General features: G+C 43.7%; 1 protein-coding gene across 3 annotated transcripts in view; it reads right to left on the bottom strand.

Moving 5' to 3' along the window:
- Window positions 1-686: 686 nt before the first annotated feature.
- The window catches only part of LOC108601587 (homeobox protein homothorax), a 95,565-nt gene continuing 82,812 nt past the window's right edge, over window positions 687-13,439 (bottom strand). For 2 of the 3 annotated variants that reach the window (XM_033293994.1, XM_033293992.1), the window contains exons 11-14: window positions 8,506-8,654; window positions 3,644-3,720; window positions 1,447-1,505; window positions 687-1,273 (exon numbers count right to left, since the gene is read on the bottom strand). In XM_033293994.1, coding sequence (XP_033149885.1) covers window positions 1,116-1,273; window positions 1,447-1,505; window positions 3,644-3,720; window positions 8,506-8,654 — 443 coding nt within the window. In that variant the 3' untranslated portion in view covers window positions 687-1,115. The remainder of the gene's footprint in view (window positions 1,274-1,446; window positions 1,506-3,643; window positions 3,721-8,505; window positions 8,655-13,439) is intronic. The other variant, XM_033293993.1, reaches the window with a different exon arrangement.

The following is a 13,439-nucleotide window of genomic DNA, read 5'->3' on the forward strand; positions in this document are numbered from 1 at the left end:
CAAAAAAACAATCAGCATATCTGTATGTATATAATATAGTATATAAGTATATATAGAATAGAACTTAAGATAAAGCAAAACAAAAGCGTTTACTATAACTGACTTTTCATATATCGAACTAAAAGATAATTTAACTCTAAGCATTGAATTTGCATTTTTATTGTGTGTGTGTGTGTTTTTAAATTTTGTTTTTGCTTTTAGTGGGCGGGTGGCTGGGAGGGGCATTCACTAAATTCAAATTAAAAGCTAGTATTTAAGTCATACAATTAATACAAAATTAAAAAACAAACAAATCAGATTTTTGGTTTGCCTTCGACCAAAACTTTACAATAATTTTTGAAAACAAGTAAATGTTTAATTTCCGTTTTTCACTATTTATGTTTTGGATTGCGCCTAAATTCATGCATTTTCTTATTTGTTGTTGCCTTTTGTAGCTTTTCTTCAAAGTAAAAGTTTTCATTAAATGTTTTTGTTGCCTATGTATGTGTGTGTGGTGTGTGTGTGTTTGCTTCGTTTATTTAACTTAGAGCTAAGCGTTTCATTTTGTTTATGCATAAATATGTTGCTTCTTCTTTTTATTAAGTTGTTGTTGTTGTTGTTGTTGTTGTTATTTATGTTTAAAATATACACAAATAGTTTCTTTTCAAATTGTTGTTTGTTGTTGTTGTTGCTTAGCTGCTGTTGCTGATGATGATTGCTGCTGCTACTGCTGCTGCTGCTGCTGTTGTTGTTGTTGATATTGTTGCTGCGCCTGCCTTTTGCTTTCAACTGTTTATCTAACATCGTTTATTTTATTTTATATTTTATATAAGCTTTTGTTTTTAAGATTTTACTACAATTGTTCATTGCTCTATTACGCGTACTTGACTGATATTGCAACTCGGATTAGTTAAAGTATGGGGGGGGACGGGACGGTCTGTCCTGCACCTGCACCTGCTCCTCTCACCACGACTGTCGACTGTCTCTCTCTCTCTCTGGTAATAGTTGTAGTATTTGTTGTTGGTATTTGTATTTGTTGTAGTTGTAGTTTAAGCTATGATTTTGGCTTTGTCGCTGCTCTCAGCGTGCTGTTCAACTTGCGCCTCTCCGTTGACGGCGGTCGCGGCTCCGGCGTATTACAAGTGCTGGCCGTAGTACTCGGGCGGGTAGTGGGGATAGCCTTGGTGGAAGCCCGGATCGCCGGGCGGACGATGCATCATATGCGCTTGGCTGTCCATCATGTAGCCCATGGCATCGTGACCATAACCGGAGGGACCTGGATGCGGTGTATAGACTGTAGAGAGAGTTGCAAGGAGAGGTCGCCACGCGGGCAAGAAAAAAAAGTCACATAATTAGAAATGGCGTACGGAAGTGAGAGAAAGCTTAAACTTAATCTTGGCGCTATTTCATGTTTATGATGAGTTTTTTTCTTTCTTTAACCTAATTAATTGAGCTATCTATAATTACCTGCTCGATTCGATTGATCTATCATCGGCTGCACAATTCTTCGTCGCGCATTGATGAACCTGTTGGAAGAAGAAGAAGTGTTGAGATTTTAGTCGCAAAGTTCTGCTTTTTTTTTTATTTTTAATTAAGCAGCTATGAATTATTTATAAGCCAGTCGACGGGGCCTGCCGACTTGCAGCTTTATGTGCGCAACTTAGCCATAAACTAAACCAAATCTTGGCCAGAGTCACACTTTTTGCCGGCGAGCGCGCTAGTCGGGCCACATCAATGGCAAAGGCTGCAGAGAGACTTGGGGGATTGCAGATTGGCAGTGCCCATTGCCGGCTTTGGTTATGATTGTCGTTTAATAAATGCAATAAGAAATAATAAGCAGTTTGCTGATCCAGCGTGGAAGGATCAGCAAGCGACGAGCTCCAAGCCAAGCCAAACGAAATGAAATGAAATGATTAAAGCAAAAAGCCGACAATGGAGTGACAGTCTGACTCTCTGACTTCAACGAGAGATCTTACCCCGCATGCGTTGACAAAAAAAAAAAAAAAAGAAAACATAATAATACTACGATAAAAAAAGTGCAATAATAAGCAGCGCACACTACTTCAGACGAGCGAACGGATATTAGCCCAAAAGCAACAATGAGTTAACTTCTGCTTATTGTGAGGCAGCCGAAAGGTTAATGCACTGCACCCCTGAATATCCTTGCCACAGTGCTGCTGCTGCTGCTTCTTCTTACACATATATTTTTTTCAATTTGCTGCTGGCTGCTGTTGCTCATTTTGAGGCGGAAATTGTTGCAACGCCCTGAAATCGTTTATCAAAACGACAAAATGGAATTGAGTTCCGTTGCGTTTTTGGCAGCGCTTTCTTGAGAAAAGAAAACCAAGGCAACGACAACAACAACAGCAACAACAACAACAACAACAACAGCAGCAGCAACAAGAACTGTGGCATCAACTGAAAGCTGCAAATCGATTTGGCCGCTGGCTGCCAACTTGATTGGCCAACTTGAATAGCGTCCAGCTTCTCATGTATGTATTTGTATTTGTGCCACCCACACACACACACACACACACACACACATAGAGCGGGCGTAAGAGAGTGTGAGCGAGAGAGTGAGCGTTATTTATGTACCTGAGCCATAATTATAACTTTCTGCTTTTACTCAGCTGCGTGTGCAGAGCTGTAAGTAAGCGTTAATATTTAAAAGTTGGCAACAACAAAACTTTTTCGATTACCGCAGTAAATGGCAGTAATGGCAATTACAACAACAGCAACTAGGCTGCAACTAAAGTCCTTCTTTCTTTCTTTCTTCTTATTGGGTGTTAATGGACTTTTCTTCTCTTTCTGTATTGTCTGCGCTGCTGCTGCTGCTGCTGGTCATTTGAATTGCTGCTTACGCATTTCGCTTCACTTTACTTTACTTTGTTTGTTTCATGAAAATTGCGCAAAATAAATACAAATACACATTTAGGTAAAGCCAGGCTACCGACCGACGACCAGTCCCAATGGATTACTGCTGGCGAAGGTGTCGTCTGCCAGCCCATAAATAACCAAAAGTGTCAACATTTTATTTTGCTATTTTCTGGCCAAGCACTTGGACTTGCGACTTGGACTTTCTTTATTTCTTTCTCTCACTCTGCCTCAGTATCTAACCCTCCTTATCGCTGCCGCTGCTGCTGCTGTCTACGCAGCGTTGCGTGCTTAAGCGAAACGGGCAGGCAGCGTCTTGGCGAGGGGGGAAGCGGGCACACGCAGTCCTTGCTCGTATTTGTTAATTTGCAGTGTGCTTCAGTGAGCGCGAAATTCAATTTAATTGAGCTGAGTGCCTGCCGCCGCACAAGCAGACACTAGACCCGCCTCATCCCCCCGCCTGACTCTAGCACATTTTTCGCTAGATTTTATTATGGCCTGTCCCTGCTTAAAAGCATTCCATGCCACAGACACGTTGCCCCAATGCCAAGCTGCATAAAAGATTCAGCAACGCTTTTAACTGACTTCGTTGCCAGCCCTCTGCCCGCCTGGCCAATTTAGTTGCAACGCTATGTGGCAAGATTAGGCAAGAGGTGTCAAGTTCTGCAGCCTGTCGCATAATATGCTAAATTTGATGAAGTCAACAGGATTTCTACTTATGCCTGCCACATAACTTGCAAGCTAGGCAGACAGGCTTGCAACTTGCAACTTGCGAGTTGGTGGCACTTACCAATTGTTCACTTGCAGTATCGTCAGGCCGGTGTCCTGTGCCAATTGTTTTTTCTGGTCCTCAGATGGGTAGGGATGCTGCAATAACAAAAAGAGAGAGAAAAGTTCATTAGATTAGTTAAAACAATTAAAACACGCGAGGCGATCAATCAAAGCCCGAACTGACAGGTGGCAAGTGCTAAGTAGCTGCAACTGAATGTGGCGCGCTCGTTTATCTGCAACTGCAGCTCGGAGCTCGTTATCAGCCTTTGCCACTCAAAGTGTCCTCAATATTATATTTTGTTTTCATTTTCATTTTCATTCTCATAGCGCCAAATGGGCAAACAAAGGCTGCTTGGCTGCTCATAAATCTTGCAGTCTATGCGCCGCCACAGTGGCGTCAATAAGTAAACAGACCAACCACCCACCCCCCTCGCTATAGTTGCTTGCTGGTGGTGAAAGTGGCTCCTAATCTAATCGACTGACGTAGCTGGCGCTTATTACAATTTCTCTATTTGCTTTGCTGTTGTAGTATTGACTCTATGATTTCTCCGCCTTTCGAGCAGACGACACCTGGGCTGCCTAATTTCCAACGGAAATGTCTGTCAATGCGTCGACTTGCATTGCTCATTGTTCAATCCTTTGTGGCAATCCTTTGAGCTGAATATTTTTGAATATTTCTTTAGGGGATGCCAGCCAGCCTGCCAGCCAGCGCATCCGGCAGCTGTGGGCGTTTCGAATTTGGCACTCGTCGCAGCCTAAAAGCGTTTGCTCGCTCTCTCGCTCGCACACTCACACCCTCTCGCTTGCTCTGTATTGTGATTTTGATTCTGTGGTTTTGCTGGCAATCGAGCCTTTGAGCGATGAGCTCACTCTGCTGTCTGCAAATGCAATTTGCCAGCGCAGAGGAAACAATTGTTGTTGTATTTGTTGTAGTGGCAACCAAATTTACCGTCTTGACTGCTGCTGCCACACCCCACATAATAATATATGGACTGTCAATTTATAGGTATGCTATATACATAGCTATGTGCATATACTTATGGCACATACAGTGCTCAAGTTGTTTGCAAAATTCGCCATGCTGCACATGCTTGTCGCGTTCGTCGGAGCTTGTCGCCGTCCGTCCGTCCGTCTGTCCGTCCAGGACGCCCGCATGTCCTGCGTAATGTCTGTAATGCAATTTAGTTGCCTCTTGTATTGTCCTTGCACACACACACACACACCCAGTTTGTAGTTCCTAGTAGTTGCCTTAAATGCATTTGCCTTATTGTTTGTGTTTAATAAATTTTGCTTGCGTCTTGTCTTTCCAACTCTCGCTCTCTCTCTCTCACTCTCTCTCTAGCTGTTTGTCCGACAGCAATATTTGTTTGCTGTCCTGCACACTGCCACGCCCCTGCCAACGCCCCCTGGCAGTGCACAGCCAATACGAAAATACGAATGTTCATAGTATATGAAATTTGTGTATTGACAAATAAACGTAGCTGTCCATGTAAATACAATGGACATGCCAATGCCAAATGCAATGCCCCAGCTCCAGCTCCAGCCTCGAGCTTATAAAATGCTCAAGAAGTCAAAGAGCATAAATTACAAGCAGGTAAATTAAAATGGAATTTATTGCATACTTTGTGGCGTAGTCTAACAATTGCTAACAAAAGCTTATCGAGCCAATGGCTTTAAGCATAAAATTCTTAAAGTTTTGCCATAAGTGGTTGTCATTTGGCCTTTCTTTAACGCCAATTACGCTAATGTAAGCAATTATGCATTTCGCAAAAAAATAAATGCACACGCCGTACGTCAGTCCGTCAGTCCGTCCGTCTGTCCGCCTGTTCGTACGTAGTGCAATCGATGAGTCGACAGTCAGCTGAGAGTGCAAACATGTCAAGTGAAACAAAGTCCATTTGGTTTATTAATTTACCATACGACAAAATAATTAATTACTGTCACGCCTTTAAGTTGTTGCCCCTACCCCCGCTCTTCCGCTTTTGCTGGTCTTTGTCTAGTCGCTTAACTCGCTCCACACTTTGTGCACACATTTTCACTCTTGTGTTGTGTTTATTTAAACTTGGCAAATGAATTTAAAACAATCAGCACACACAACTCGAACCGAACCTCCCCCCACCGGCTCCAAGTACCGTCGTCGACAAGTGCCAGCCATAGGCCTACGTCTTGTTTATGGAGCCAGACCCCCCCCTTGCCTACTCGCCTGCTTGGTTACCCTGGACACATGATGTCAACATGACTGCAATGCCGTGACACATGGCACAACAAGCCCAAGACGTCGACTGGGGCACAGAGACTGGAACTGCAGCGATGCCGCCATTAACAACGCCAAATGCGACGCCATTTGTGAAACAAGCAACACCAACAGCAACAGCAACAACAACAGCAACAGCAAATTGCTGCGGCGTCGGCGGCGGTGAAAATTGCATTGCAACGACGACGACAGCAACAGCAACAGCCACGTTTTAGGCCTCTGGCAGCCATTATGAAGATTTTTTTTTTGCACTACATGTCTAAACACATGTGTGTGTGTGTGTTTGTGTGCGAGCGAGACAGCAAGCTGCATTTACACTAATCGCAACTTTGTCCAGAGTTCATAATACTAAGCGTCGTCGTCAACAGCAACAGCAACAAAGCCCAGGCACAAAGAAATAATAATTCCAGTGAGGAGGGGGGTAGGAAACGGGCACTGGGCCACATGCATAGCTAAAAAGATGCCCCAAAGCATGTTTAGGGTCAAGAAACTGACAAAAGTGCGCGCAAGCTTTGAGGGTTGCAACTCTCTTTGTTGCAACTGCACAATTTACTGATCTATAATTTGCATTGACATTTGCTCATTTCTGCTTCTTCTTCTTCTCAACGCTTAGTGGCAATCTAGAGTTTGTCTGCGCCTACGTTAATAAACTTGCCACACACCAAGGCGCCAGCAGCAGCAGCAGCAGCAGCAGCAGCAGCAGCAGCAACATGCAACATGCGCGCTGACAACAATTCCCCTTGGCCCCTCAACTGTTTGGCCATTTTGCGCATTTTTCTTTTCGGGGGTTACTTTTGCTGCAACGAGAGACGCGCAACGGCAACCGGAAGAAAATTGCGCGCCGCACACATGCTGAAGCCAAGGCATGTGGCATGTGTGGCAGCAACAGCGCAGCGAGTAGGCGGAGCACGCGAAATGAAACTTTTTTGCCTCGTTTAACGCCGCAGTTGTTGCTGCTGTTGTTGTTGTTGTTGTTGCTGTTGCTGTTGCCATTGCCGTTGGCCTGTCTGCAATGCGCGCCAAATGTAAACAAAATATTCGCGCGCCTGCCATAATTATGGCAACAACTGCAACAAGACAAGACAACCAACAGGCACCAAGCAACAGCAACATACACTCGTGTCTGTCCCTCCGTCTGTCTGTGCTTTTGTTTTTCGGTTGGCCAGCCCCAGAGTCGCATTCCCCTCCTCAAATATCGAGGCTACATTAACAGCAGCGCTTTGGCTTTGGCTTTAACTTTGGCCAGACTGCAGTGCACTTCATTAGCACCAACGTGTGCTCATTGCATGTGTCTGGGTCTCGCTCTCCCTCTCTTGGCTTCACGTTAATTATGCCAATAGCTTTGGCAATCGTGTAATAAATCAAATTGGCAAAGCTTTAGCCCCAATGCAATGCAGCCCTATTTGCATTTATCTAAATGCCGACTTAAAGTTTTTTGAGCGCACAAAACAATTTGCTTAATGCGCAGCCAAAGATGCCAAATGCCATTAAAAGCCTAAAGCCTAGACATCGTGGGTGAAAAAAAAGAAAACCCAGCCCAGGATAAGACGATTGGGGGGTAGTCGATGCTTTAGTTGGGCAAACATGAGCGATGCGCTGATTTAAGCGGCAATCCATCAATGTCAGTGCGGGGAGCGGGAGTCAGCACTACTTAACGCTTAGCCCTCAGCTCAAGCTCAGAGGGTGGTGGTGGGTGGTGAGCAAATTTAAAATAGCTGCAGATAAACAGGCGACTTTCAACTTTAATTTCCGATTTGTTTGCTTATCGAGGCCGCTCTCGCTCTCTAGCATTGGGCGTTGGTCACTTTTCCGCACACATTTACGAAATTCCATTAAGATGGCTATCTGGCCACATACTCACGGACGGACGGACGGACGGACGGACGGACAGACAGTCGGACAGAAGCCAAACTGAGCTAATGGCCAAAAATTGAGCGCAGCAGTTTTTGAACTTCCTTAGCAGACTCGCTCGAGTCGCTTGACCACAGCACATAAAATCTTATGGTCGCCTTCGGAGTTGTGGACACAACCCTTGGACTACCTTTGAAATTTTTTTATGGCTCTAGCTAGCTGTAGCTGCAGCTTAGCATAAAAAGGCGCATAACAAATCTGTTTATTTGTATTACACATCCGCCCTGTTGGACTTCCGCAGTTTGAACTTTGGCACTGCATACGCATTTGATGTTTTTTGGGTTGCCCATTTGGTTTTAGTGCCGGGGCACAAACAGTCGTCCGATTGCCATTTATCTAAGCACTTTGATGGGCTCAAATGGAAATCTAATTGGACCAGAAAGAGCGAACAGTAAGCGAAACTTGCTTGATAAGCATGCGAATCGCTTTATGGAGTTGCGGCCAGCCAACAAGCAGCAACTATAAACTTATCTAATCCAATTGCATACGTCATTTGCTCATCAGTCCCAGCACACGCCCACCCACCCACAGTAAGACTGCGTAGTTAGCTTAGCCACGCCCCGCATTACGTGAACCAGAGCGTCGAACTAATCTTATCAGATGGTGCCAAAATTAAATAGTGTGCTGGCTTTATCACATGGGAGAGAGTGAGCGAAAGAGTTGATTGTGCACAGTTGGGGGGTGGGGTTGGGGGTTGGGTTGGGTTTTGGACTTACCGTTAAATGCTGAAACAGCCACGCTCTCAATATGTTGGTTGCTACTTTTGGGAAAATGCCACGTTTCTTTTGGTTCTTTTTGCCGCTCGCATCGTCATCCTCCTCGCCAGTGCCCTCGCCACTGCCTATGCTGGCATTGCTGGCATCACCTGCAAAACATAAGAAGAAGAAGCAGAAAGTCCAAACATGAATATATATAGTACATAAGTATGCCATTGTCAATATTATCCAAGCAGCACTCTGCCGCTCTCTTTGGCTCTGAGCTCATTTCATCTCATGGACTTAGCTCAGATTTGTGTTTGCCCATTTTGGAGTTCGGGGGGCAGTTGTTGGGTTTTGTTTTATGGCTTGTTTGTCAAGTGAGCATAAAATTACTTTACTTAGCTTCCAGCCAGAGCTATACACATCATGTTAATCTTATGCCATATGACATTGCCTCCTCAGTCTGGGGTCAGTGGTGAGTAAGTTAGTTAGTTAGTTGGTTATAAACAATATTAATATTTGGGTTTGCCTCTTGGCTCGGCAATGTTCTTGCATAATTTTTGGTTAATTTAAATTTCTCTCTAGCTTTTATCTATCTATTGTTTGCTCGCTCCTCCCTCTCATTTCCGCTTCGGCCTCATCATAATCATTTGTATATTTTTGTTTAATATTAAGTATGTTATTTGTGTGTTTACTTAAAGTTTTAGTTACACTTAAGTAACTCGAATGCCTCAAACAGGAAGCCCCAAATGGCTGAGCACATGCAAACAAACATAAAGCAGCAGCAGCAGCAGCAGCAGCTCTCTAGCTTTGGGTCCTATCATACGCTTCCATTGCATAATTTCACGCCCCCCGCTCATCTCAAAGTGATGTGCCAAAACAAATATTTCCCAACACCAAACATGGTGCGTCTTCTATGAATGTGTCCAAGTCTATGACTATGACTATGACTATCACAATGACAGCGACTCAGTGAGCTGCTGGCCCCTCCTCTTCACTCACTTTGTGCTCATAAATTTTCCATGCTTTATCTTTTGCACAACACCTTTGCTGTTTGCTTTTCCCTTCACTTGGCTCGGTTTGGCCTGCTGCTGGTTTTTCATTAATTTTTCAGTTAACTCATTCATTAATTTTCAAAACAGCGCTACACAAAATACAAATTTCACACTAGCACATGCCCAAAAATCTCACACACACGCACACACAGACATGCTTGGTGGCAGACTTCACGCCATTTTGCGTAAACCGGAAGTTCGTTTTGATTAATTTAGTCGCCGATGGAGACGCTTGTTGAATGGTTGGTCGGTCGGTCGGTTCGTCGGTTAGTCGACCTGCTTGGCCAGCCGTGTGTTTGACTTTTCTAAACATGCCCATAACATAAACCAGACACACACACACACACACACACACACACACACACACACACCGACAACAAAAGCACATTTTAAGCTTAAATAATGGGAAAATGAATTTAAATTTCAGGCAACGCGCTAATTTCAAATTGAAGTGAAATTAATTTAGCGTCAACTAAAGGCTAAAAACAAAAGAGCGCAGCTCTAGCTGCTGCATAATTTAACAATTATGGAAATGCGTGTCTGTGTGTGTGTGTCCATTTGCGCTTATCGCAGGGCCAGGTTCTCTGCACTTTTAGGCTGAGCAACTAGCTGCTGGCACTTAACAACTTCATTAAAAGTTGTTTATGATCCTCGAAATTGATTATTCCACTCATACGTAGAGCGTATCCCCAAGTGGTGGGGTGCAGGGGCAGGGGAGTTAGGTGTAGTGGCACTCAAATCGCGCCAAGCGCGCGCGCGCTTAAGAAAACATGAAATTGATTAATGCATTTGGCTGCAACATTGAGAGGCAGACACACTGCCAGCCCGAGTGAGAGGTGCAAGGCAAAGTCTCTTCGTATCTGCTGCTGCTGCTGATATGTAAATTCCTTCAAGTGGATTGCACTTTGCGCCAAAGACCCTCGACTCGATTCGATTCGACTCGCAACTCTTGATTGTCGATTTCGAAGTCATTTCTTTGGCTGCTCGCTGCTTGCTGCTTGGTGTGTGCTCCAATTTTACATTTAGTTTGTGGCAAGCCAAACACACACAATTAATCTTTGGCAAGAGATGCCGCCGCCACAGCCACAGCCGCAGCCTTTGCTGTTGCTTATTATTGTTATAATAACGATGTGCAAAAGCACTTGTGGCACTTGAGCAACCCACTCGTGTAACAGCAGAGATTGGAGGCAGTCTGGGCAGCAGTCGCTTGGGCGATTGGGGATTGAGACTCTCTCTCTCTAAAGTGCTTTTTGTTGTAGCGTATTTTTAATTGAATTGTTAAGCGCAGCGCGCAAAACTTAATTAATTTTGCACTATAACTTTGGCGACTTTATGGCAACTCCCCCCACCCCCACCCACACTCACACCCACATAAGTTTGTGTTGGCCAAAATAAATTTCGAAAGCCGTCTCTCTCGCTCTCTCTCGCTTCGCTCTCTTTTCAAAATGGCGCTGTAACAAGCATTTTTATTTATTATTGGCTTAAAGGACGACGCAGTCTTTGCTGCTGCTGCAGACAGACAGTCGGACTGAGCGACAGACGTATGTTGTTATTATTGCAAGTAAAGTTTGCACAAACCCAAATATATATGGAGTAAGTATAAATAAAAAAAAAAGCTTGCTATTGGCCCAAGCTTGCCACAAGTTTTTTCTCTTCTACTTTTCTGCTTTTCTCTGCTGTTTTTTTTTGTTGGTCTACAATTGCGCAAAATTCCAATTTGCAGTAAATTTTGCGATTTTTCCTTTATACGGACATACAAAACATTTTTAGTTTCCTGCTGGCTTTTCTTACACACACACACACACACACACACTCAGTCTGTGGGGCCACCCACTCCCACATTGTAGTCGTTGAGCTTGCTGCTAAATATTTAAAATGCCTTTAATGGAAAACTGTTGACCATGCTCACAATTATTCAAATTGGCAGCCAACAAAATGCAATCAAAGATTTCAACAAAAATTATGCTTTAAAGTTAAGACTCGAAACTAAATAAATAACTATAAATGCATAGACATATTTCTCGCTTTACTCTTTTCTCTGCCTCTGCTCTGTACAAATTTCAATATCCGAAATGCACTTTCCCAGGCAAAAGCAAAACAAACAAATTGCTATACAAATATACACGAGACGAGCAAGAAAATAATTTTCAGTGAGTTCTATGAGCACTTGACTCTCTATATGGAAACGCAACGAATCGAATCGAAAGCAGTTTTCAATTAGTTTTTAAATAAACTAAACGTTACGAAAACCAAACGCCCAACTTTCCATTTTCACACTAGCTCGCTGTTCATGTGTGTGTGTGTGTGAGTTTAAACAATTTTTTTGCTGGCGCATTTGTTTATACAAAATCATGCCAATCGTCTGTCAATCATTTTCCAATGGGCACAAACCCCACCCACCTCAATATGGCGGAAGTCTGCTTAAGCTCACAGACTAGACCAGACCCCAGACCTCATCCCGACCCCCATCCCCCACCCACACCTGCTGTGGCTGCTGCATCTTGAGTAGAAATCTTTGGCGCTTTGGGGCTGGCCAACTAATTGAGTTTTGCTTTTAATAATAATAAACAGCAGCAGCTAGAGAACAACAACGAGAACAGCAACGAGGCGGGGGCAATGGGGCGACCTTAGCTGGCAACTTGATGCGTTTAATTGAATTCAAAACATGTCAAGAGAAAATTCAGCAAAAACGCCCTGGGTGGCAGGCACTTGGCTGCTTTGTCACACGGCCACAAGTGACGTGCCACAAGAGGCAAACACTTGAGTGTGCCTCCAAAGAAGCTGAGCCCAGAGCTGGGCTATGCGCACTTGAGTTCGCAGCCCAAGTCCAAGCGGCAGCGGCGTGTGCAACTCACGCATGACAAAAGCTTTCAGAAAGGGGCGCGTCTTCTTCAACGTGTGATTGTCATTGTTGTTCTTCTGCTTCTTCTTTTTCATGTTGTTGTTGTTGTTGTTATTGTCAAGTGGGTGGCTCAAAGCAAACACTCGAGTCCAGCAGCAGCAGCAGCAGCAGCTCAAGAGAGCGTGAGGCGAGGTGTTATTAAAGCTACGCTTATTAGCTAATTTATGCATACAGTGAAGCAGCGCTATGTGGCACTGTTAATTGATTAGCATGCGCTATAAATATTGCACGACACTTGACTTGAGCTTGAGCTATTAATAATACTTAAAGTGTGCGCAATTTGAGTAAATTAAATATTGAAAAATTCATACGACGCTGGCAATAATTGATGACATATCGTATGAGCTGCAATCAGTGTTGCCAGATGTTGAGCATCAGCTAAATTCAAGCTAGCTACTGCTTAAGCTCGCTGCTTTGCAGCCAAGCTTAGCGGAATAATTGTGCGTATATCGATATCGATTAGTAATTAGTAGTTCGTATGAATAAAGTTCACGTAAAAATCGAACAAGTTGCCATTTAAACACTTGAAGCTTATTAAATTATTAAGATCTAATTAAAAATATGCTAGATCTAGCATAAAACAAGCTATTCTGGCAGCACTGATTACACTTTTCGGCGCTTATTTTTCAAATAACAATGCGATTTTCCCCGCAACAAATTTCATATGCGAAATTATGTATAGCCTGGCAAAATGATGATGGATCACCAATTGCGCAACGCCATAAAATGGCAACGAGTCAATAAGAACACAGAGGCCATATGGCCAACACACACAAAAACACACACCTGTGTGTGTGCTTCAAAGTCAATAGCAATTTTTGTGGCCATTTTTTCTTTTAGCGCTTCCCAGGCTCAGGCTCAGACTCAGGCTCAGAGGCTGTGGCATAATCATAAAAAAAAAAACACAGAGCGAAACGTTTTTGAGGCATTAACACAAAAGCGGCTTTGGATACTTTTTTCAGCGCTTGACCAGTTTACTCACACACACACACACG

The sequence above is a fragment of the Drosophila busckii genome, chromosome 3R (genome assembly GCF_011750605.1).
Source record: "Drosophila busckii strain San Diego stock center, stock number 13000-0081.31 chromosome 3R, ASM1175060v1, whole genome shotgun sequence".
NCBI lineage: Eukaryota > Metazoa > Arthropoda > Insecta > Diptera > Drosophilidae > Drosophila > Drosophila busckii.